Source organism: Macaca mulatta, chromosome 4, assembly GCF_049350105.2.
Source record: "Macaca mulatta isolate MMU2019108-1 chromosome 4, T2T-MMU8v2.0, whole genome shotgun sequence".
NCBI lineage: Eukaryota > Metazoa > Chordata > Mammalia > Primates > Cercopithecidae > Macaca > Macaca mulatta.
Window position 1 is genome coordinate 32165646 of NC_133409.1, and position 24262 is coordinate 32189907.

Below are 24262 nucleotides of genomic sequence, written 5' to 3' on the forward strand. Positions count from 1 at the left end.
ACTTTCTGAAGCCTGACTCTTACCTCTCTTGTGCATTGCTGTCAACCAATATAGAAAACAATGCCTGGCACATAGTAGGCAATCAAATATTTGTTGTAAGAATCAATAGCCCTCAAGAACAACATGAAGGCAATATCCTTTGTATATTTTCTTAAGGTTCTGATGAAACATTTTCACTATCACTTAATATAAACAGATATTTCATCTTATAAATATTCTTGGCTATATATATATACAAAACAAAGATTTTTTCATAGGGCAATCAGTATAATGATTTTAAAATCAACAACCAATGTACACCAACTAAATCACTGTGGAGGAATCCTGAATTCAGTCTGGCAAAATAATTTTGGACTTCAGGTGTTTATTTGATACTAAAGTTGTGTGTGCCTGTGTTTGACACATGCAGAACATAAAACTTTATGTTTTAAAGATAGTTTTATGTTAAGAGAACATAATGCAGGCATATTTCGCTTTCTTTTTTCTCTTTCAGAATGCAAAGCTGACTGTGATACCTGTTTCAACAAAAATTTCTGCACAAAATGTAAAAGTGGATTTTACTTACACCTTGGAAAGTGCCTTGACAATTGCCCAGAAGGGTTGGAAGCCAACAACCATACTATGGAGTGTGTCAATATTGGTAAGGAGAACCTGGAATAATTTGAAGAAGTGATAATGTCAGTCTCCATGGAAGTGCTTTTCAAAGTCCTTTGTCAAAAGAACTTGAAGGTTCTTGGGCTGAGATCTCTTAAGACTGTCTCTATCCTTCTTTATAAAGATACTCTCTTAAAGGTGTTTTTTATAACCTTATCTAGTATGTATTATAGTACAATTTAATACAGTGGGTGCTTCCTTATTACTTAAGGACTATCAATAATTGTTTCAACTGTTCTGTTTATGATAGATTTATTTTTATTATTATTTAATGATTTTTATTTAAATTATTATTTAATGAATTTTATTTAAGTAAAAATTCAGTCAAGACACACACACACACACATATATATATATATATCTGACAGTGATCTGTTATGTGACATACATATATGTCTTGAACTTAATTTTTACCTTAAAGCAACAGTTTCATAAAACACCTAAGTCTGATCTCAACTAATGACCAAAGTTATTTTCCAAGGAGGGAACATATACTCTCTTGACACAGCCCATTAATGCTCAGTAAGTGGATCAAAGACCTAGGAACTGGAAGTGATTTAGTTGAAATCTCACTCTTTTTCTCTCACACTGCTATGCTGAAATATTCTGCTTCCACGGGTATTGATATATAATAAAGAGGATTGTGGACTTACTCACACTGACAGATTAAGACAGTCCCTGGGTCTGATTAATTGCAGGCTGAATTTCCTGAAGGGGAGGTCCCTCAGACAAGTTGTTTGTCTAAATAACAGATCACTGTCAGGCTATATTTTCCCTCTTTTAAACGTTGTGCAGCTACTACAGCTACAACTTTGATGAACACTTGGGAAGCAGATGCTAAACCAAATGCGAAAATAGCCTAGGAAATCTCAAAATCCCCTGGGCAAGAATTATAAGAACCTTTGATGCTGCGGTGATGTTGGCATATCCACACAACTGCCCTCCTGATTCAGTACAAGATAGTCTCCAGGACTCCCCTGGGGTCCCCATCTTAGGAGTCCCTTAGAATCTAAAGTGCTGGAGTAATAACTCTAAAGTGGTGGGTTAACCATTTCAAGTCCACCGCAGCACTTTTATTTCTAAACAATGTTTTTGATAGAATACAATAAATAGATATTTTAAAGATAATTTTAGAAGCATCTGGAAAACAACGGTCTTGAAATAGTTCATGGCTCATTTTGGTTACATTTTTTCTTCAAAACACATGGAAAAAAAGCAACCTAGGAATAGGGTAAAAAGTACAAAAGAAAAGCACTACAAGTTCTTTTTCTTATAGGTCCTGAGGACTGATGATTAGAGGTAATAAGTTCCAAACACTGGAAAAAATAGAAAACACGTCTGTGGAATATTCAAGAGCAGAAATTCAGGATGAGTTGCAGAATGTTTGCAACATTTCTCTACCCGGAAAAAAAAGGCACATAGTTAGATTTTTTCAGCTGTTGAAGTTGTAACATTCAGTTCTGGAAAGGCTATTTACCTGAAATGTATTAATGCTTTTCTGTCAGGGAGATCATTTCACACTTGGCACTACTGGATTTGTCTTTAAAGCTTACTGATAATTTATACTACTAGTAAGACTAAGACTACTTATTTCTTAACGCAACTACATTTAAGTTTATATATTTTGGAAGAGAGTTTAGCAGTCCAAAGGCCAGTTACTGAATTTGGTTCATTTAACAGATGCAAATGACCTAGAACACTGTAGTAACACAAATCACCAACTTTCGTTCAGGGCTGGCTCCTGTTGTTTGCTCAATAAGATATGTCTCCCATCATATGGTGCCTAGCCTACAGGTACTACACCTGCCATGCCTTTAGTACAGTCCAGAATTTCAGGGAAGATGACAATGACCTGCTTCTATATCATGAAGGAATATTAAAGCCTGTTCCTTTTAAAAATGTGAAAACTAGGATCCGGAGAGCCAAAATGATGACCCCAAAGAAACATTTTAAGTTATTTTCAGTGCTGTCATTAGTAACTTAACTTCAGCTTCCCACTACTCACCCAACAGAAAGAATGTCTTTCTCATTGCTAAAATCCACACCGTATTTCTAGTTTTCTATCGAGATTTTAAATTGAGAGGAAAGGTCATAAACAGAGGAAATGCTACCCTGATACAGAGCTGGGATGAAAGAGGTATGCCACAATATATCCGCTTTCCACGGTTTGCAGGTCAAATGGAACAGAAACATCCACTGAACCAAATTTTATAAGAGAACATATTCTTTTCACTTTGTGCTCCAGATATTTGCTTCCTTTCTGCACTGTCATTTTGTCACCCTCATTGCCTCTCTTAGAGAGTTGGATTTGTTCAAGAAATCACAGAGAGAATATGTCTCACGCCAAGCACTGAGTAGTAAGGGACATTCTCTTGCTGTGTTCTACAGGTAACCATGCAACTAGTCAACAAGAGTTAGAGCAAAATGACAAGTAAAGTCATTACTAGTAGGACATTACTAGTAGGACATCGTATTCAGCTTTCTTACCAATTCGGGAATCGCTTTTACAGCATCTCGCACTGATGATCAACCACAGCACAATCATTCCCAGGAACTGGAGCTCATTGCCTTTATGAGACATGTGCTTCATTTGCTTCATTAGTGAATAGCTAAAGATTTCCAGTTTTCAGATTGTTCTTAATACAGAAGCTAGAAGGAACACAGAAGGTGAATATTCTGTTTTTTCTTAACTACCTCTTAACCAAGGAGTGCTTCGATTCCACATTATTCATTAAATGATCTGAAGAGAACTTAAATCACCTTTTGTGTTGTCTTTAGCACTTTTTTTCAGTTTTCATTCTTTTTCTGGAAATATTATTTGGATGCTAACATTGTAGGTTTATTCTACAGTATTTCTCTAAGATAAATTTGCCTCATCTCATGGTGCTTTAGCCCTCTGGTCTCATTAGAGCTTTTTACTACCTAAACTCATTAGTTTTGAATATGTGCCCTCCACCAATGAAACTATCTAAGGTTGTCCTTAGAATTTAATTTTTAAAACCATTCATCTTCTGACTGTAAACTAATAATTACCTAAGCTGTATTTTTTTAAATATGTTTTTCTTAAGTCCAAGTATACATTTGCCTAGACCACTTTTGCTATTACGAAAGAGCACCGAAGTTCTGGTCACTTGCACATCAGATAATTTTTTCTAATTCAGTCCTCTTAATTCTGGAATTAAATGAATACTGGACAAAGCGACAGCTCACAAACATTGACTTTCCTCTTCTCATTTGCTTTTTTGGAGGTGCTTTTTTTTTTGGAATGCTAAGGATACGCTAGTTTTTAATGGTTAATATCAGCATGGCATGCTGCAAGATAATATCCATAACCAACAAGAGATTATAATATTATTAATTGACTTAGTTACTCTACTCTTGAATGAAAATTGTAATGGTATAACCGAGCATGAGGACTATTTTAAAATGGTTCAATAGAGTTCATTTCACTTAACAGAAACCTAAAGTCATGTATTTAATCAATTCCATTTAATTCCGTGTTGCACTCAGGGACCTAAAACTGCCTGAAAAGGCCTGTGAAAAATGTATCATAAATGGATTTAAATTTCTAAAACATTTAAGTTATCTTTCTTGAGGCTGTTATGAGAGATAGTATTCTGCTCTAAAGTAAGGAATCATTAAATCAGAAGGCAATAAGGGAGGTTACTGGAAACTTCTTTTTGTGGAAAGACAGTCTTAAATCATCTGAAAGAGTTACTGTTGCTAGCTGTTTTTATACATTAGAAAGTTTTAGGGACATAAATATAATAGCACCTTGTAGATGTTTCTTTTCTTTAGAAGTGCAAAAATCTGTTACAACCTGAGAAAGCCATTATTGAAAAAAAAGAAACTAACACCGAAAAAGGAACCAAATCTCCAAAAGAAGCTTCAGAAAAAGTACATCAGGTCATCTTAGGAATCACTTGATCAGGTTAATTTTAGAAGCAGGTTATCAGCTGAAATTGACCCAGAATTCACATACAATAGACACCGCTATGTCTGAACCATACTCAGTAACAGATATCAATATTTAAGCATACAACAGCACATGAAGTAAGAAAAGGCAGTAAATAGTAGGCCAAAGACCTGGATTCATTTTCTGCTCAAGCGTTCTCTAACACAGAGTTTCTCAAACGGTGTTCCCAGTACCTGCAAATCAACATTACCTGTATTGTTAAGCAAATTCACAGTCCTACCCCAGTTAACTGAATCAGAAACTCTGGTGGGGGCTGGTGGGGAAAGCTCTAGCATTTTTTGTTTTAGCAAGCCCTCCAAGTGATTCTGATGCATGCTAAAGTTTGAGAATCAATTCTCTAACACATAGTATAACAACTGTTCTTCAAATTCAGGTCAGGATCAATAAACAATTGCAGCAGTGCTCTGGAAATTATAAAGAATTGATCAATTTTAGTGATTATATTAAGGTTAGTGCCTGTGCTAATCAATCTAAAGAAAAAGGAAATCCAATGCAAAAATGAGTTTACCTGATAATGAGTACCAAACTGAAAACATTCAATTTCTGCCTTTCCCATTCTCTTGTTTTTATATTTAGGTCATCTTGCCCGACTTTGATGTGCAAGATTTCTGCTCAAATTTGAGCAAGTTTTGATTGAAGCAAATTTTTTTTTTAACTCAACAATAGTGAAAGTGGTTGTGAGCCAACTGAGTCTGTTTCTTCTGTTCTCTTTCAGTGCACTGTGAGGTCAGTGAATGGAATCCTTGGAGTCCATGCACGAAGAAGGGAAAAACATGTGGCTTCAAAAGAGGAACTGAAACACGGGTCCGAGAAATAATGCAGCATCCTTCAGCAAAGGGTAACCTGTGTCCCCCCACAAATGAGACAAGAAAGTGTACAGTGCAAAGGAAGAAGTGTCAGAAGGGAGAACGAGGTACAATCATAATAACAAAATGTGCTTGTTTGAATCCTCATAATCTGTTGCACTTTTCATTTTGTTTCTTAGGAAACATTTGGCATTATCTCTCATGCCTAATATCCTAAAATGTGTACCAAACAAGAACGTTGCTTATAAATTACAGAATATAGATGTGGTAATTCCAAAATATGGAGCCTGATGTCAGAACTTTAAACTACTATAGAAGTGTGGTAATTGAACTTTGATGAACTGCGTTGTATTGTAAGCATTTAGGGCATTATCTTTAATATAATCTGCTTTCCTAGTACTTAGAAAATTTTTGGGAAGTCTCATAAATACAAAGTCTAATGACTTTTGGTATAAGAACAAGACAAAGAAACACTGCCATCAAACATTCCTTTCCTCACTGCCTGCAAACCAAAGTAGGGAAATTTAGTGGTAAGCTTTTGTAGCTAAGCATATATATATATAATATATAATATTATATATTATATATAATTATATATTATATATTATTATATATTATATAATATGTAAATATATTAATATTTATATTATATAAATATATTATATATATTAATATATAATGTATTATGTATTATATACAAGCATATAATGTATATAATATATAATATATGCTTAGCTACAAAAGCTTATATATATATATATATATATATATAATTAATTAAAGACAGAATATCATTCTGTCATCCAGGCTGTATTACAGTGGTGTCATCATAGTTCACTGCAACCTCAAACTCCCAGGCTCAAGCAATTATCCCACCTCAGCTTCTCAAAATGCTGGGATTATAAGCGTGAGCCACCATACCTGGTCAGTACAGTTAATACTGACTTTATTTTGAATAAAATGATCAAGGCCACATTTTATGAATATAGCAAAATCATTAAAGATACTTGTCTCCAGATTTCTTTTCATATCACACTAACTTTATAGACCAGATTACAGAACCTATTCCATCAGTATTAACTATTAGAATTTGCTATGAAATCAACAAGGAGAAATATACCATTTAATAATATGATCCATTAGGGTGAATAAACTTCCAGCTAGAAGACCCTCAGTTGCCGATCTTTAAAATATCATTTTTCTATCTTTCTCATTAACATCTTTAGCACCACTTCCTACAAATAATACGTTGTGTAGTTTTATGTAACTATTGGCAGTTATCTGGTGAGTCTATAAATGATCTTCTCAATTAATTCCAAAGGGGTTTGATTGCCTCTGTAGTTGACCTTTCTTAGCTTATTTCTCCATAGTTGACGTTTATTAGGCTATTTCATTCATTTACTAGCTTATTTCATTCATTTATTCATTCAACCTGGTTTTATTATATTCTTACCTTATGGCTATGCACAGTACTAGGGCCTAAGGATTCACAACTGAATGGCGTACTGTCTCTCTATTGTGAAGGTACACCGTGAAAGGTTGAGATGTTTGAACAGATAATCACAACATCATAGAGTAAGGGAGATTATAGACATGTGAACTAGTTTAAAGAGAACACGGAAGAGGACACTGCAAACTTGAACATTGCTTATACAAGAGAGAATTTGGGTCACCTGTACATTGCAAAGAAACATCCATTATGCCAAAAGAATTGGCCCTCACCAAAAGCTATAAAACCTGCTTCTGCCATTCTAATCAAGTAGTTAATGTGAAAAAATTCTTGAAGACATGGGCTATTTAAAGAGAACTTCAAACTTTTGTAAATTTGTAGGAGGTTTTGATTAAAATTTAGTTTAAGGAATGAAAGCTGGCTAGTGAAAAAGCCTTTTGGCATTTGTTACCAATTAATTTAAAACATCTTAGATTTTAAAAGTTGGATTTGGAAGTCAAATATTTCATCATTCTACTTGTTGGTATGCTCCCATTGCCATACATTTACTTATGTTTACTAAATTTCTTTAAAATTTAATGACTTACAGGTAGGTGGTCTTTGCTCATATCATTCTTTTCACAAAGATTGTATATTATTAATCAGTATTCAGTATGCATTCCTTTTAAAATATAAGTGAAGAAAGTTATCCAATAGCAGAATTAAATCACAATTCTAATTACATTTTACTACTTTTACTTGAGAATGTGATCTTTCAATAGAGTATATTTTAGTAGCACTTGACTTAAACATTAACATTGAAAATGTCAGCTGTTAAAACTGGCATTTATCTCATCTAGAAAAAGATAAAATAAATAATACCACAAGAAGTTTGAAACAGTAACCTGTGACATAAGATTTTGCTCAAAACTGTCTTTCTGGTTTGTTTTCTTCCCCTCTGAGGATACAGTGACATTTTACATTTACAAAGAGAAGTTTATACAGCTAGAAAAATTTAGGTGTTTTATTTTTTCAAATTTTATAAAATATAGACTAACAAGTGGCAAATACGAATCATATTTACAATTTACTTTCCAGATTTAGTCCTACTTTTATTTTTCTTCATTTATTTTTCAAGGTGTTTATCAAATACTTTTTTTAAGTAGCCTAGAAACTTAAGGTAGGAAGAAAATCACTTCTCTCTTTGTTGTTTATCTCTCTAATCCTCCAGTTTTCTTAACTTCTCTTAAGGTTTAGTTAGCCAGTATCCTATTTGAACACAAACCAGATAGAAAAGTAATAATGACCTCTGGACATCCCACCCTATCCTCTCTATCAAGCATCATATCAAAATAATAACATTATCCAGGGTCTTCATTTAGGCTCTACTATATATTTATATATTATGTATAATATATAATAAAAATATCTTGACAATTACTCGTCTTGAATTTATAACCTAAAGGATAAGATCCCCACATATACATAGAGAGAAGCATATCATCAGAGCAAATTTAGTAGAAGACTTTATCTTTATATTTTTCTATATAAGTTGACATTTCTTATTTTAAGTAGAGTAAGCATTAGAAACATTTAATCAACTTCAAAGATAAACACCATAAGTGGTACGGTACAGACATGACTTCCCCTCACACTTAGGATAGCTATTATTTGAGTTGCTCCCAGATGCTTATAGATTAAAAAAATCAGAAGATTCTTTTAGGTTCATAGCTTGAGCATTTCTAGATGAGCATACTAAAAGATAAAGCTTTTCTTATAAAATTAAAGCTTGAATTTAAAGTTAGGTCTGTGATCCCTGCCTAAGAGGTTAACAATAGACAGAGGTAGATAACTCATATTTGGAAAAGGTAGGAAGCATGTGTTCAGGATTTTTTCTGCTCCATTGAAATTGCCAAAGGCAAGATCTCCAGGGAAGAATGATAAGATCCAGAAATGACTTTTCAAAATGTACACAAATAAGAAGTTGAATAGAAGAAAATAGTTTGTAGGAACAGAGTGGATTCATCTAGTTGGGAGATGCTTTTCAAATATGTATGTGTTACAAAATCTTACACACATTTTTTCTTCACTACCATTTTCTCATGCTTAGAATAAGTTAACCCGAGGAGATAAATTTAATTGTTGTATCCTTACATTTTAATTATCTCATGTATTTGTTTACAGTATTTCAGATTATTCCCCTTTACTTGACATGCTACCTTTTAATCAGCCGAATTTCTCCATCAATTACTAACTTTAGTAAGAGGTTATTACCAATAGAATTCTTTCTAGCTTGAACTTAATTGAATTATATATTTGAAATATCAAAAATATAGATTTTAAGAGATTATACAGACTAGTATATAAACTATTATCACATGTGTATTGAAACATCATATTTAAGTAGAAGTAAACAAGGAGAAAATGCATTTCCAGTGATTGCCAGATTTTATTTATTGACTTTTTGGACATACAGTGTGTAACCATCTCAGATAAGGAAAACTGAAACAGCTCAGGAAGACGTGTGTACACCTGCACTTGATGTAAAAAGGTAGTTTTGTGTATGTGGTGGTGGAAGCAGAGTCAACAAACACATTTTTCATTCATTTGTACCTTCCTCTAATTAACTAAAGAGAATTTCCTATAGATGGTTTTTAAGGCAACACACCAAGAATAAAAGAAATTTTGTTCTTTGGTTAATTTTATGAAAAAGATTCTTATTAGTCACGTTAGTGTAAGATCTTGGGATAGGAAGGAGAGAGAAGAGCACGTTGCTGGAGGAAGTGAGGTGGAGATCTACCTTCCTGGTATAAAGATAAGCTAGCATTCATTCCACCAGAGAAACAGAAAAGGAACCCTTTAAAATAGAAAGAAATAAAATGTTTAGGGACACTCCACGGAAGAAACAAATGTGGGAATCATTGTATTATTGCACTATTTGTGTATACTCTAGGTTGCCTTACATACTTTCTCAAAATTAAGTATAATAAAAGTCTACCAGGCATTACATAAAGGAAATGTCTTATGTGTTAACTTATAAAGTGTTATGAATCATGCCCTCTAATACCAATATTATAAATACATATTATGTTTATTGTGAGTACTATATTTAAATTACAATAAGATCAGTTTTTAAAAATCTAAGCCAAAATGGCAGTGAGTCTGTTGTGTTTCCTCTGCTGTCCTTTAGTTTATGCCTTAAAAAATAACTACTCCACTGCTGTATCATTGAGTTCTATGGAAAGGATTTATTATATTAAATATTAATTCAGATTAAAACAAGATATTTAGCTAAGATTCCCAGTACAATTCATCAAATCCATATAGATGGATTTATTAGCTCAAAATTGTGGATGCCAACTGGCTTTGAGTATTTATTTCATGTCCTCTCCCTACTTTAACCTCATGAAGACCAGCTGACCTGAAGACAGTCATCCTGGTTAAGCACTGGGGAGTGGGATCTTTCTACTCTTTCCCTACACCTGTTAGTGCACTAGTCTCTTGACATAGTTCTGAGAAAAAAATTAACAAAGTACAGAGCTGAGATAATAATGGCATTAGAGAATGTGGTTCTCAACTGTGGACAACTTTGCTCCCCAAGACACATTATTATTTGCTAAGAGGACCAAGGATGAGAAATCTTGGTGTAAACTCAATGGTCTCTCTTGTCTCTCTTTTTATCCTTCTTGGGGCCTAGCCATTCCCTACCTAAATGGGTTGCTTGTTCAGATTCTGGGGAGGATCAATTGCTACCAATGAAAACCGTTGGTATATTTTGTTCCCCACTATAAAGGCAAAAATCAATTTTACTCAAAGTTAATATTCTTTTAATTTAAAATATTCCAGAGCCACACAAAAATATTCTACTATATTTAAAACCTCCAAGAAAGGTAGACTATTGTAATAAATAACAAGCCTTGTTTTCAGAGAGATATTCCTTAATGTAAATGAATGTATTCTCCTTTTTTTTTTTTTTTTGAGATGGAGTCTCACTCTGTCGTTCAGGCTGGAGTGCAGTGGCGCGATCTCCACTCACTGCAACCTCCGCCTCCTGAGTTCAAGTGATTCTCCTGTCTCAGCCTCCTGAGAAGCTGGGATTACAGGCACATGCTGCCATGCCTGCCTAATTTTTTGTATTTTAGTAAACCCGGGGTTTCACTGTGTTGGTCAGGCTGGTCTTGAACCCCTGAACTCAACCCCTGAACTTTAATTAGATGCAAATTAAGCAGCACATTATGCAGAAATTTCTAGGAAAAGGGTGGTAACTTCTAGGTCGTTGAGTTGTTGCTATGAAAAGGGGTGGTAATTTCTGGGTGTTGCCATGGCAATGGCAAACTGACATGGCACATTGGTGGGTATGTCTTTTAGAAAGGTGCTTCCACCCCATGCCTGTTTTAATTAGTCCTCAGTTTGGTCTGGTGTCTGAACTCCACCTCCAGAGTCAAGTCTCACCTCATGAGTCAAGCCCTACCTCCTACCTCACTACTAATCTTTAAAATCTCTCATAAAAACATGTTTGGTCTTCAGATGCTCTTTAACCATGGTCACATATGACCTATTATTTGTTTTTATATGATTTTTTTTCTCCTTAGCTATATTACTCAATCCTTATTCCTTTTTTTTTCTTTCCCACCACCTCCAATTTAATCGCTGAAACATCACATCACCTTGTAAATTCAGTGGACAAGTATCAGAATGTATTATCCATATAGGTGAAAACATTTTATAACCTCAGTGACAGGCCCCAATCTCTTATTGTTTCCTCTGCCATTGACATTATAATAGCAGGATCTTTGTGAAGATTCTTTGTTGCCTAGGTTTTTGGGTTTAAGACTGAACTGACAGGCTTTATATGCACAGCTGACTCGCCTGTGTCATAATGAAGCAGCAGAATCACAGCCAACACCTGGATCAATGTAGAAAAAAAAATGAAATAACAGTTATTAAGTTTCTTGCCTCTAACACATTTTACATCCTATTATATGTTCTTAAACTTCTCAACATTAAAGAAAAAGCTCTGCAGAAAATAAAAAGCCTTTAGTTCATAACTTGCAATCCTTGATATATCAGTTTTTAGAACTCAACCAGCAGTTACAATTCAGACCAAGTTTGCTCCATACCATTTTTGTAGGCTCCCTGAGATTTTGGGGATTTTATTAACAGTGGTCAAAAATCATGGTGGACATTATTCGTGGTGGGAAATACTTAATTGTTATTATTATCCATGTAATTCCTTCATTCCTATGATAGCATAAAAATTATTTGTAGGCTTTTCTGCTAATTGGTGTGTACCTCAGCATTCCTATTCTAAAACAGACTTTGTAATAAATGATCCTTGAAAATGTCCATATTCTCTGAGATTTCACTTAGTGATATTTATAAATATCTAGTGCTTTGTGACCCATTGGTGAGTGTGACATAACACACAGTGGTCAGATTATTGAATAGAGTGTTAGCATTCTTCAGCTCCTAAGCAAACAATGATCTTGCCATTGTTTAGATCAGCTGCATGAGGATTGTTTCAGCTAGCTTTTGCTGCATAACAAATAACCTCAAAACATAGAGGCTTAAAACAACAACCACTTAACAATTTGTGGCTGGGCAATTAAGGCTGAAACCTATTGGGCAATTTTGATCTTGGCTGGGCTCCATCACATTGTTGGATGGCTGGAGAATGAGGAAATTGCCATGTTTCTATTATCATCAAGATGGCAGGAGGTCCTACAGCCTTCCAAAGTAGAAAAAGTGAAGTCATTCCTCTTGAGGCTAGGCACAGAACCTGCCATAGTTTTTACTTCCACCACATTCTGTCAGCCTATACTAGTTATAAGCCTATTCCTGATTCAAGAGTTGAAGAAACAGATTTTATCTCTTGGCAGGAAAAAGTGCAAACTTACTTTGCAGGGTGGCATGCATACATAGGGTGGGAGAGGAGAATTATAGCCGTTTTTGCAATCTACCCTAGAGGTCTTTCTCTTGTTTGTAGTTAGATTAGTGTGATTGCTCATTCATTTAACAATCTCTTACTGTCTGAAATGCAGTAAGAGATTTGTATTTCCTTTGTAAATTTCCTTCCTTCCTTTGTAAAAACAGTCAACTGTTGATGCAGGACATGTTGCGTTGGATATTATTTCTATTGTACTTTCTAATTTGTAAAGGGCAGAATAGGAAGAACAAATAAAATGTGAGGCCAAGATACCTTCATACGCTCAACAAATATTTATTAAACTTCCACCACATGCTGGGCACTCGTAGGTGCTGAGGATAAAGCAGTACACAAAAAAAGACAAAATTCTTTTCATCATAGATCTTATATTCTAAATGGTTTATATCAGTCCATATGGTAATGACCATAGAGGATCAGCCCTTTCGTAAGCATATACCCTTGTTAACAGTTTTCACCTTTGTGATTTGTACCTCCAGTAGCTACTGTCTTCATTAGATTTTCCTAACACATTACAAAGACATTTGTTAATGCTGGCAAAAATGAAATTTCTCTGCTTACATTTCATTTTGGTCTCAATGTTAATACATCTATTTTTTCTGTGACCACCATGTTGATGTGCTAATATGCTTTTGTAAGATGGCTAAGTAGGGTTAAAGGTACAGCTTGTGGTTGTGGAACAAGGCTGAGTTAACCGGCCCTTTGGAGAAATGACCCCAAGACCTTGGCTTCCTTTACAGCCTGTTCTAGCCAGCTGAGATCCCTGCCAATTAGGAGGGTTCCCTAGAGAGAGACTCGGAGAGCATCAGCATAAATTTAAATTCTGGACCCCCAAATATAGTTTCCAAAAGAAGCTTCTTGTCCTTTGCTAATTGCAAAGTAAACATTTCTCCAGCAAAAAGACACTCCCTCCTTTCATGCTCCTGTTCTCCTTCCCATCTCCTTAATAGAGTCTCTCCTTAAAACTGCTAGTGTTGCCGAAACCTCTTTGGCATAGGAGACACCCCACATTTGAAGGCACAAAGAATTATTCTTTCCATAGATCATTATCTTGCTTTTTATCTCCTCCAGCAACTTCTTCATAGAAGCATTACAGACTAACTTTGTAGATGTCATAGTCTGCAGAAAGGAGTAGATGCCTTATCCTTGGGCCTCTCAAGAGATGTGACTAAGTAGGCTATCATTAGCATGACAAAATGGATAGGAATGGAAAATTCTTCAAAACCTCTTAATCCACTTTTTCTCACTCTCTTCTACATGCCCTTCTCTTTCTATTTAATGTCCTACTCAGTTCCTTACCTTTCATTTAAAGCATCCCGTTTCTCACGTCCCAAATCAGAAATACCTTTCTAAAATTTTTCTGTTTTTCAGTTTCTGTAAAAAAAATATTTACATGACATACTTATTACTTTAATAGCAAAACAATATATTAGCATGTATCTCTCAATGATAGTCCTTTTTTCACCAAGCTCACTGTTCTGCCATTCTGCAGGACATTTTAATTGAAAATGACAGATCTCAAATTATCTTAGGCAAGAAGAAAATTATTGGCTTAACCACAGACTGCACTAAGTCCTCAAACAGTATCACTGGGTCCATCGCCTTCTGCTCTCACCCTTTCTCACCATTTCAGCTCACATTGCCTTCATTCCTCATTGTTTGTTGGCCTTATTCTCCTCTGCTGCAGAGTCTTTCTCCTTTTGGGAGGAAAACTGGCTCCCGGCAGCTCCAAGTCTATATATCCACATTGCTCCAAATAAAAAAGGATAGTGCTCTTACTCTCCCTTTCAGTATCCCTGCACCCAATCTCATGAAAGGATTCCAGTGGACCCTGCTTTGAATCACTGTGGCAGAGGAATTAGGGTCCTGAGATTGGTCTGTCTAAGTAAAATGCCAGCAGTTGAAGCCAGGGTCAAGTGAACCATTTTGATTGCTGCCTCTGTTTAGAAACAAGGGTACTGACAAAAACACAACAGATGTAAATCATCCCCCATCTCTCCCCACCAAACAAGAAACAAAATTTACCAAATCTAGAAACGTATGTTCTTCTACAAGATAATCCCTTTTCAATACTGGTTTTGAAAATAATTTTAAGTGAGGAAGAGTAACCAAAGTTTTTTTCCATCTATTTCAGACTAAACACACGTTCAGGATAATGTTAAGAATATTTCAATTTAACTATTTTTTTTCTAGTTTCTCTGCATTTGCTAGAAACTTTTTTATGGAAGTAAACTGCTTTAAATGAATAGAAAAAATAATCTACTATGCATATGAATGGTTTCTGGATTTGAATTGTGCAGGCTTAAGTAAAGACATGTCCATGTCCATTTCTAGTTGCTGAGGGTTCTTTGTGAAATGCACCAGTGTGGGCAATGACCTTTTACTTGATTATGCACAAGGCCACTGAAACGTTAAAATTAACTCTAACCTAATTACTGAACTCCGGTGTTTATACTGTGTATACACCACCAGGTCATAGCTCTAGCCTCTGTGAGCCCCAGCTGCCATAATTGAGAAATATGTCTTGCAAATGGTTGTTTTGTTTACTTGTTGTTTCTGCTGGAAGAGCTTGCTTTTCCCATTTTTGCAAAGAATCAGATGTAGGGAAGAGTTTCTGAGTACAGTTTAATTACATTTTACATCTCAACGCAAAACATGTACATCTGTAAATGAGACATTCCTTTTACTTTTGCATTACATAAAATGTAATATCTGAAGGCACAATGCCACTTACTATTCACTTTTTTGAGTAAAGCACATTTTAGGTAATATCAATATACTAAATTCACATGCAGAAAGGATGAATAGTTGCTAATTCCAAAAATAAAAGATATAGAAAATATGTGCATACTTAGGATCATGAGTTAATATCTAATTAATTAAAACTCATGAACAAAAATTATTGTCTTAATTGACAGAAATAAGAACCTAGGTTTTCATAATGTAATTAGTAGTTTTCATAATGTAACTAATTGGATGGCTAATTATTTTTTATGGAACATGTAAATATGATAGTAAAATATTTCTCACAGTAATAAATACAATTGTAAACATCTGCTATGCTGCTTATCTGTTTTCCAGCCAACAGCAAAATCATGAAGGGATTTTGTTTTATTTCAAATTTGGTCTGTTTCAACAGCTAAGATACAGTTACTAAAGTATTTCATTGGCAAACCTGTAGTGGCTTCACATTTGTCTAGTTTGTCAGGGTCTTGAAATGTATAAGACAAGGGAGTTTTTAAATTTAATTTCTCTCCATCAGCCCCTTGGCTTTCTACCATGTTTTATACCCTTCCTTCTACCTTGTCACCCTTTCCTTCCATCTCGGCAGATTTCTTCAATTTTAATTAAAATTATCTGCTCATAGAATAACTGTTTCTTCTCATGTTCATGATCTTCAAAAGCTAATGTTTAATATTTGCAATGTCAACCTAGTGAACTAAAAAAGTACTGAAATAATTTAAAAACCAGAACCATCTCAGTTAAGCTACGGGTTTGTTATTTGTTTTATTCATTTCTTTGTTTGGTTTACCCAAAAGCTATATTTTTAATATCAATAATGATGTGCATGCTCTTGTGAAAACACAAAAGCCTAAAAGATACATAAATAAAAAATTAATAATCTCACTCTCCCTCAGTCCAGTCCTTCCCCTGAGAAAAGCAATATGAAAGTGGGCTGTATATTATTCCACATTAATCTTCTGTTTATAGAAATAGACATATAAAAGTTCCATAGAGAATGAATATATTATTTTCTTTATAAAATGCTTTTGACTTTTCTATGTCTACAGAAAAAGAGTAAATTGTGCACCTTGGTAGCTCAATAGTGTGTGTGTTTACTGTGTCATTTTAAAATTTGTATATCATGGACGTCTTTCTAATTCATCTTTTTAATAGCTGCAGAATGTTACATTCTATGAATATCACATAATGTGTTCAACCATTCTGCCATTGATGGATAGTAAAATTGTTTCCCATTTTTTTGCTCTTCTTACTATAACAAAAATCTCTATCATGTTAATGAACTGATGCATTCACTTTCTATCAGAGGAAAAGGAGGTGATGCATCATGGAATTTAGAACACAGGCTTTGGAACCATGTGGTTTCAAATTTCATTTGTGCTTTTAACTAGCTCTATGACTTTCAGCAAATTCTTTAGCCTTTATATATCCCATTTTTCCCTATCTGTACAATGGGATAATAACAGTAACTATGTTACAAAATTGTAGGGAGAAGTTATGAGTATGTATAAAACTCTCAGACTTGTGCCTGGCGCAGAGTAAGCACTCAATAATCCTGAGATCTAATATTAAATGTAGTCCCAAACATTGGATGGATAAACCAAAGGATGTGAACATTGTAAATATTAATATATTCTGCCAGATTATTTTTCAAAAAGGTGTTTCTGTTCACATGTGGAATACATCAAAAATACCTGTTTCCTTATATCCTGACTCTAACTGTATGTTATTAGTCCTTTAAACTCTTGCAAATATGATAGATTGACAAATGCTATTCTATTGTTTTATTGACATTTTCCTATTTATAAGGCTAATCTCATGTTTAGAGGCTATTCGAATTTCCACAGGATGCCTATTTGTATGTTTTGTCCAATTTTCTGATTTTTCTATTGAGCAAAACACCACTTAATAGGAATTGTTTGTATATTAGAGATTAACCTTTTGTCATGTGCATAGCAAATATTTTTCTTATTCTAGTATTTATTTGACTATAATGAGTTTTGATTATCTTTTTTTATATTACTGATATACTTGAGTTAGTTTATTTTTTTCCCTCAACTTTCATTTTAAGTTCCGGGGTACATGTGCAGGATGTGCAGGTTTGTTACATAGGCAAACGTGTGCCAGGGTGGTTTGCTGCACAGATCGTCCCGTCACCTAGGTATTAAGCCCAGCATCCATTAATTATTCTTCCTGATGCTCTCCCTCCCCTCGGCCACAACAGGTGCCAGTGTATGTTGTTTTCCCTCATGTGTCCATGCGTTCTCATTGTTCAGCTCCCATTTGTAAGTGAGAGCATGCAGTGTTTTGTTTTCTGGTCCTGTGTTAGTTTGCTGAGGATAACAGCTTCCAGCTCCGTTCATAAAGGGCATGATCTGATTCTTTTTATGGCTGCATAATATTCCATGGTGTATACGTGCCACATTTTCTTTATCCAGTCTATCATTGATCACCATTTGGGTTGATTCCATGTCTTTGCTATTGTGAATAGTGCTGCAGTAAACATATGAATGCATGTATCTTTACAGTAGAATGATTTATATTCCTTTGGGTATATACCCAGTAATGGGATTACTGGGTCAAATGGTATTTCTGCCTTCAGATCTTTGAGGAATTGCCAACTTACTTCCACAATGGTTAAACTAATTTACACTCCCACTAACCATGTAAAAGTGTGTCTATTTCTCCACAACCTCACCAGCATCTGGTTTTGGTGGTTTTTTTAATCTGCTTTCTGTTTTTTGTTTTGTTTTTTGTTTTACTTTGTTTTGTTTTTGTAATTACAACTTCTCCTTCTCGGATGCTGATTTTAATAAAATTTGTTAGGTACTGCAATCTTACATGTGTGGGTATTAATTCACAAGCATTACAGGTGACAGTTGTGTGCCAGACATAGTGCTAGGCACACTAGTGTAAATATTTTTGCGTGTACTTATGATCATAGGTATATGTAAGCTATCTTGCCCTGTATCCCTCATAAACTCTTCTGCCTCTGCTGATGTAATTAAGAAGACTTATGTTAGAACTAATTCTAGATTTCCTCCTCTTGTGTAGGAATAACAAAACATAAAACATCAGAATAAGTCAAAAGTTACCTTGGAGATGCATACTTCATCATTCTTTTTTGCAATAAGCAACACCAAAGAATTGAAGTGATTTTGCCTAAGTGACCTTATCACAGGGCTGGTAATGACAGAAAACAAATGTGAATCCTAGTGCATTATGGTTTCCACTGTATCATAAGGCTTTATGGACACAATGTTTTGCGTAGTATTGTTTACCATGAACTGTGTTGACGTTGTTAATTCAATTTGTGGAGCTATCCAGATATTTAATAATGTATCACCATACTAACTGCTTACTTGCTTCTTTTGTTTTTTTAATCACTTCTTAGAGCCTTATTTTTAAGCACCAAGGGGAGCCACTTAACTTGAGCCACTCTCCCCTGCTGCAATGGAAAACAGTCTCCCTTCAATAAAATGGCTGTTCTAGCAGTTTGTTCTCGCTGAACGATGTGGCTTGGGGCCAGGTATTCTGTAAAGCAGATTTGAGCATTAGACTAAGAGAGTTATCCTCAGAAAGGTGTTCTGAGAAGGGCTGCCAAAAAAGTTGAGGCTTAAAAAAATGTAAGTAGGAGTAGTAAGAGGAGACTTTTAGTGGGCAACTTTTAGCGGGCATTTGACTGGGTCTTGCTTTCCTCCTGGTAATAGATTGCTTGGCTATCTACAGATGCTTACAAGATGAGAAAATTGAAGTAGAAAAGAATTGTTTTAAAATGGATTTTAGCAACAGAACCCTCTGCTCGGTTAAAATTGTATGTAGAGCCCAATTTATACAATGATAAAAAATAGATGTGCCTTATTATTTGCAAAGATGTGGGAAAAGTTGGAACTATCTTGCACTATTGATGGGAATGTAAAATAGTACAGTCAGCCACTATGAAAACAGTATGTTGGTTTCTCACACACACACACACACACACACACACACACACACACACGTATAAATACCATATAATTCAGCAATTTCATTTGAGTATACACCCAAATGAATTGAAAATAGAATCTCAAAGAGATAGTTTTACACCCATGTTCATAGCAGCATTATTTACAATAGCTAAAAGTTGGGATGGCAGCAACTAAAGTGTTCATTGATGGATGAATAGATTAAACAAACTGTGATATAGACAGACAATGAGATACTATTGTCTTTAAGAAGGAAGAAAATTCTAACTCATGCCACAGCATAGATAAACCTTAAAGACCTTATACTAAGTAACTTAAACCAGTTACAAAATGGCAAATACTATATGATTTTACTTATATGAAGTACCTAAAGTAGCAAGTTAATAGAATAAAAAGTAGAATGATAGTTGCCAGGAGGTAGGGAAGGTTAAATGGCGAGTGATTGTTTAATGAATACAGACTTCAAATTTTGCAAGATGAAAAGAGTTCTGAAGATGGATGATGGTGATGGATATACAACAGTGTGAATTTACTTAATGCCATTGAACTGTACACTTAAACATGGTTAAGATGGTTATGTGTTTTTTACCCCAATTTAAAATAAAATAAAAACAAACTAAGTGCTTCTATTGAAGTAAGGTCTAGCCAACCAGTAGCTCTGTACCAAAGTACTGTATTTTAAAACTGTTGAACAAGATGTTTTCTAAAACCTCTTTTACATTTTTCAGTTTTAATCATGGTAAAATCTGTATTTGACATTCCTGTGGACTTTTTGCTACAGAAAAGCACAAAACGTTTTTCTTAGGAAAATTGCTTGACTCTCAGAAGGAAAAATATATCAGTGTGCTCCCCAAGGCATTGTGCAGAGGTTATATCAGATGTCTTGGAGTCCATTATGCTGTAGCTGTAGGATGTTTGTAGGGTAGCATGCAATAAGTAGCTTTGAGAAGTGGCTCTCTAATGATATACTAACATGCTGGGCTTTGTATTTCTTTCTTTCTAGGTTTTCTCCTCAAGTTCATATTCATTTATACCAACTTATAGAAACATCCCTTCCACATTTGTCATTATGACTATAGTAAAACTATGGAAAACAAAGATAAAACTGTAACATTCCTAAAACATATACTGTATACATAGCCTTTAACTTGTAATGTTTAACACATGACACTGTATCACTTTAAACAATATATCTTCCTCTTATTTGTCCCATCGAATCCTCTCACATAATGTTTTTTTTTCATGATTTCTGTCACTTATCCTTCCTCTTTTTGATTGCTAAATACATAATCTAAAACATTAGATTGCAAACTAGCCTCAAATTGGCTAGAAGCTTGGGAGAACTACTCTGAAAACTTTTTATATAAACTCTAAGGAAGTCAAATTTAGAAAAATCTCAGCTGCTGGACTTGGATCCCATTAACCACTGGTCATTTATAATTAATATTAATAAATGGCAGATGACACATGTATATTGCTTAACTAAAAATGTGTGTGTAATAGCAAATTTTTAAAAAGTTAGTTAAGACCTTAAGGACTTGAATATATGTATCGGAATAATGAAAAGAACAAAACTATCAACATGTGATCTAGTATCTTCTAACTACAAGCACCTAAAATTACAGAGGAAACAGAAGTATTTTTAACTCATCATATTAAACATTGTATTGCCATGAACCTCTATACTTTTACACTAAAATGCCTGTTTCACAAGCCTATATTAATCTGGACAATACACTTATGAATCATTATAGATATACAGATATAAATATATATATACACTCACACACATTCACACATACACACACCTAACTGTTAATCTCCTAGTCTAAAACCAAATTGTTTAATATATATGGTTTTTATAATCAGAAAGAAAAAAATAATATCCAAATGCTGAGTTGCTTTAAATCCTAATGTTCCATAGAGCCCCACTAAATAATATAACAGCTGGCAGGGATTTATTCATCTCTAGACACTAAGGAGTTAGGGCACAGTAGTTCAGTTACCTGGTTATATAATTCTGGGAATCCATATGATGATTAAAATGGAAATGAGACCTCCAGTTATTGCAATGAAGGTAAAATGGTTTTCCAGGGGAATTACACTTGGACTCAAAATTACCTTACGAAAAGCCAAAAGACAGAAAAATTCATTCGCTTGGGTTATATGTCCTTATTCAACCATATCCATTACCATAAGCATATTAACATAAATTCTTTCCGATTGGACTGTGATTTAATAATATTATTTGTTTAATTGTTGGCAATTTTACATAATTATCTCACTTAATTCTTTAAATATTCCAGGCATATATGCATTGTTGTTATCGACTGCATTTTAAAGATGAGGAAATTGAGACTTTGAGTGTGAGTAGTGAATTTCACACTCAAAGACCAGGACTCACACCCAGACCTAATTCTGAGTCCACTGATATTTCAAGTATTTGAGGCTGATGAAAAGAGTATATAACTACCTTAAGAATGCCAGTTAATAAGTAAGTTAGTCAGTACTAGAACCTAAATCTTTTGTCAATCTGATCTTTCCATTCTATCTTTTTCAACACTTTTGCCCCATGTTCAAGATGATCATTTATTTCTAATCATCTGCTCTTTTCTAACTATACTTATCACACATGAGGCTTTGCATCAACCATTATTTCTTGTTAATGATACTATCATTGTTGAAAAAATTGAAAACCTCTTTTTACCACCAAATCTGCTTCATCTTTCTGTTGACAACCATTTTGTTATTCAAAGAACAAACTTAACTAGCAAATAGGCCAGTGATTTCCTCTTTTGCTTCAAATCATACTGATGTTTTAAAGCCAAATAGTTTTCACAAATTGCCAACATCATATTCAAATGCACTAAATGGTTACGTTAGTGCTATTATGTTGTCTAAACAAAGGCGCTGTCAGTCAGTAGAGTCAGTGACCTTCAGGTTGTTAAGTGGTTTGTGCAATTTTCACAGGATTATGTTTAAATATAAATCCTAATAAAGAATCTCATTTAGCTTTTTAAAAGGTTGTGAAAATTAATACCTAATCCAATTTCTATAAAATAATATTGAAGACACAAAATAAAATTTACTAAAAAATGTATTTCAAAGGTTTGCATTTTCTACTCAACTTATGAAGCATATATGGTCTCCTAAATGCTGTGTGAATCATTGGACATGTCAGACACGAAGCAAACTCCCCACCCCAGGAGGCTTCTCAGCCCGAAGCAAGCTGAAAGTGAGTAGAGTTCCAAGAGGGAATACAACATGCATGTGCGAGGAAAGCAGATGCAGCATGACTTTGGGTTTCTTCTTTGGAAACACACAACTATATGGAAAAATACATGCTGCTCCCAATTGCTGTAGACATCTGCTGATGGCATGTGAGATTGAGACTAGGGAATGGTGCAGAATTTCTCCTAGAGTATTGTAGTTTAACTTTGGAAGCAAGGGGAACTGGCTGTTAACAGAATACGAGTTTCATTCTGACATGAAAATTGCCCAACATGTTCATTCATGTGGACACACAGTGGGCGTTAAGCTATTTCTTTATAAAAGCATGGGAGCATTGATTTCCTTTAGCAGTATTGTTTGATATCTATTTACAGTTTAGTTGGGTTGTCAAACATCAATCCACTTCTAATAGCATGTGTATTTGTGATACCTTGCTCGTGGCAAAGGCTTAAAAATTCAAAGAGGCTTTTAAATACTTTTTAGGCATGAAATTGAGCTCACAAAATAAGCTCGATGGCAAATTAGTCAGGAACACATGGATATGTTTCGTTTAAATTGTATACAGATTTTCAGAATTAAGATGTGGTAAAACCTACTAGCAGTCTATTAAGCCTTCTAAGGCACTTGCAACAGAACTAGAGCTTTGCAAATTCAAGGTTGGCCTAATAGAAAAAAGAACAAATTTGTGTTTGCATTTTAGCATTGCTTGAGTATTTTTACAAACAGTTCATTTAGCATAATTTTGAAATGGTGGATATGTTCTTATCAGAGGACTAAGAAGTATGAAGAGAGCAAAAGAAACATGTTTAAAAAATCAGGATAATAGATCCGTTAAGAAACTGCTTCTGTGCTAGCTTTTATTTTGTTACCATTGTCCTATGGGAAGATAGGACTATCTTTTCGAGTTGAACTCGAAAGTTATAGGACTATAACTTTTCTAGTTGATCTCCTTGCTACCGTATTCTCTAGAGCCACTAGAATAGAACTAGTCATCCTCTGTTTCCTCAAAGATTTAAGTATGTGTATGATACACAGTTATTTATCACTTCAATAATAAAATAATTGAAAGTAATTGTATGGAGTCATAGAATTGAACATAGTCACCAACACATTTTTTTTTTAAGTATTTTATGGTCTATTTGTGTTTCTTTTCAGTGATATAAGAGATTTACATTTGAATTACCCAAGAAAGTTTTCTTAGGGCAGTTCAAAGGGAAGTCTAACAGAAACAGTGTTTAGGTTGATGGAGAAGCTTTCTACCCTTGGGCAGCTTTCTCTTAAACTTTACGCTAACCATGGAATCATATGAGTGAGGAACTCTTAGACTTCTTTCATTTATATCCCTGACTTTAAGCATAGATGCATGAAGATCTATTTGATTTTAAGACTTCTTAGTGAATAGGTTTTCAACCTTACTTCAGTGCAAAAAGGTGATTTTCCCCAGCTCATCAAAAGCTTTCAATGCTCATTCTCTTTACATTCAATAATTCATGTGTCTCCTAATGTATACATTTT

General features: G+C 34.4%; 2 protein-coding genes across 2 annotated transcripts in view; one reads left to right on the forward strand and one right to left on the reverse strand.

The window, feature by feature from the left end:
• RSPO3 (R-spondin 3) overlaps positions 1 to 24262 on the forward strand; it is a 75947-nt gene that overhangs the window by 31070 nt on the left and 20615 nt on the right. Inside the window, exons 3-4 of the mRNA XM_015137486.3 lie at positions 494 to 640; positions 5346 to 5543. Coding sequence (XP_014992972.2) covers positions 494 to 640; positions 5346 to 5543 — 345 coding nt within the window. The remainder of the gene's footprint in view (positions 1 to 493; positions 641 to 5345; positions 5544 to 24262) is intronic.
• LOC106998157 (uncharacterized) overlaps positions 9295 to 24262 on the reverse strand; it is a 102225-nt gene continuing 87257 nt past the window's right edge. Inside the window, exons 4-6 of the mRNA XM_078001031.1 lie at positions 21523 to 21637; positions 14109 to 14183; positions 9295 to 11771 (exon numbers count right to left, since the gene is read on the reverse strand). The gene's annotated coding sequence lies outside the window, so the exon portion shown is untranslated. The remainder of the gene's footprint in view (positions 11772 to 14108; positions 14184 to 21522; positions 21638 to 24262) is intronic.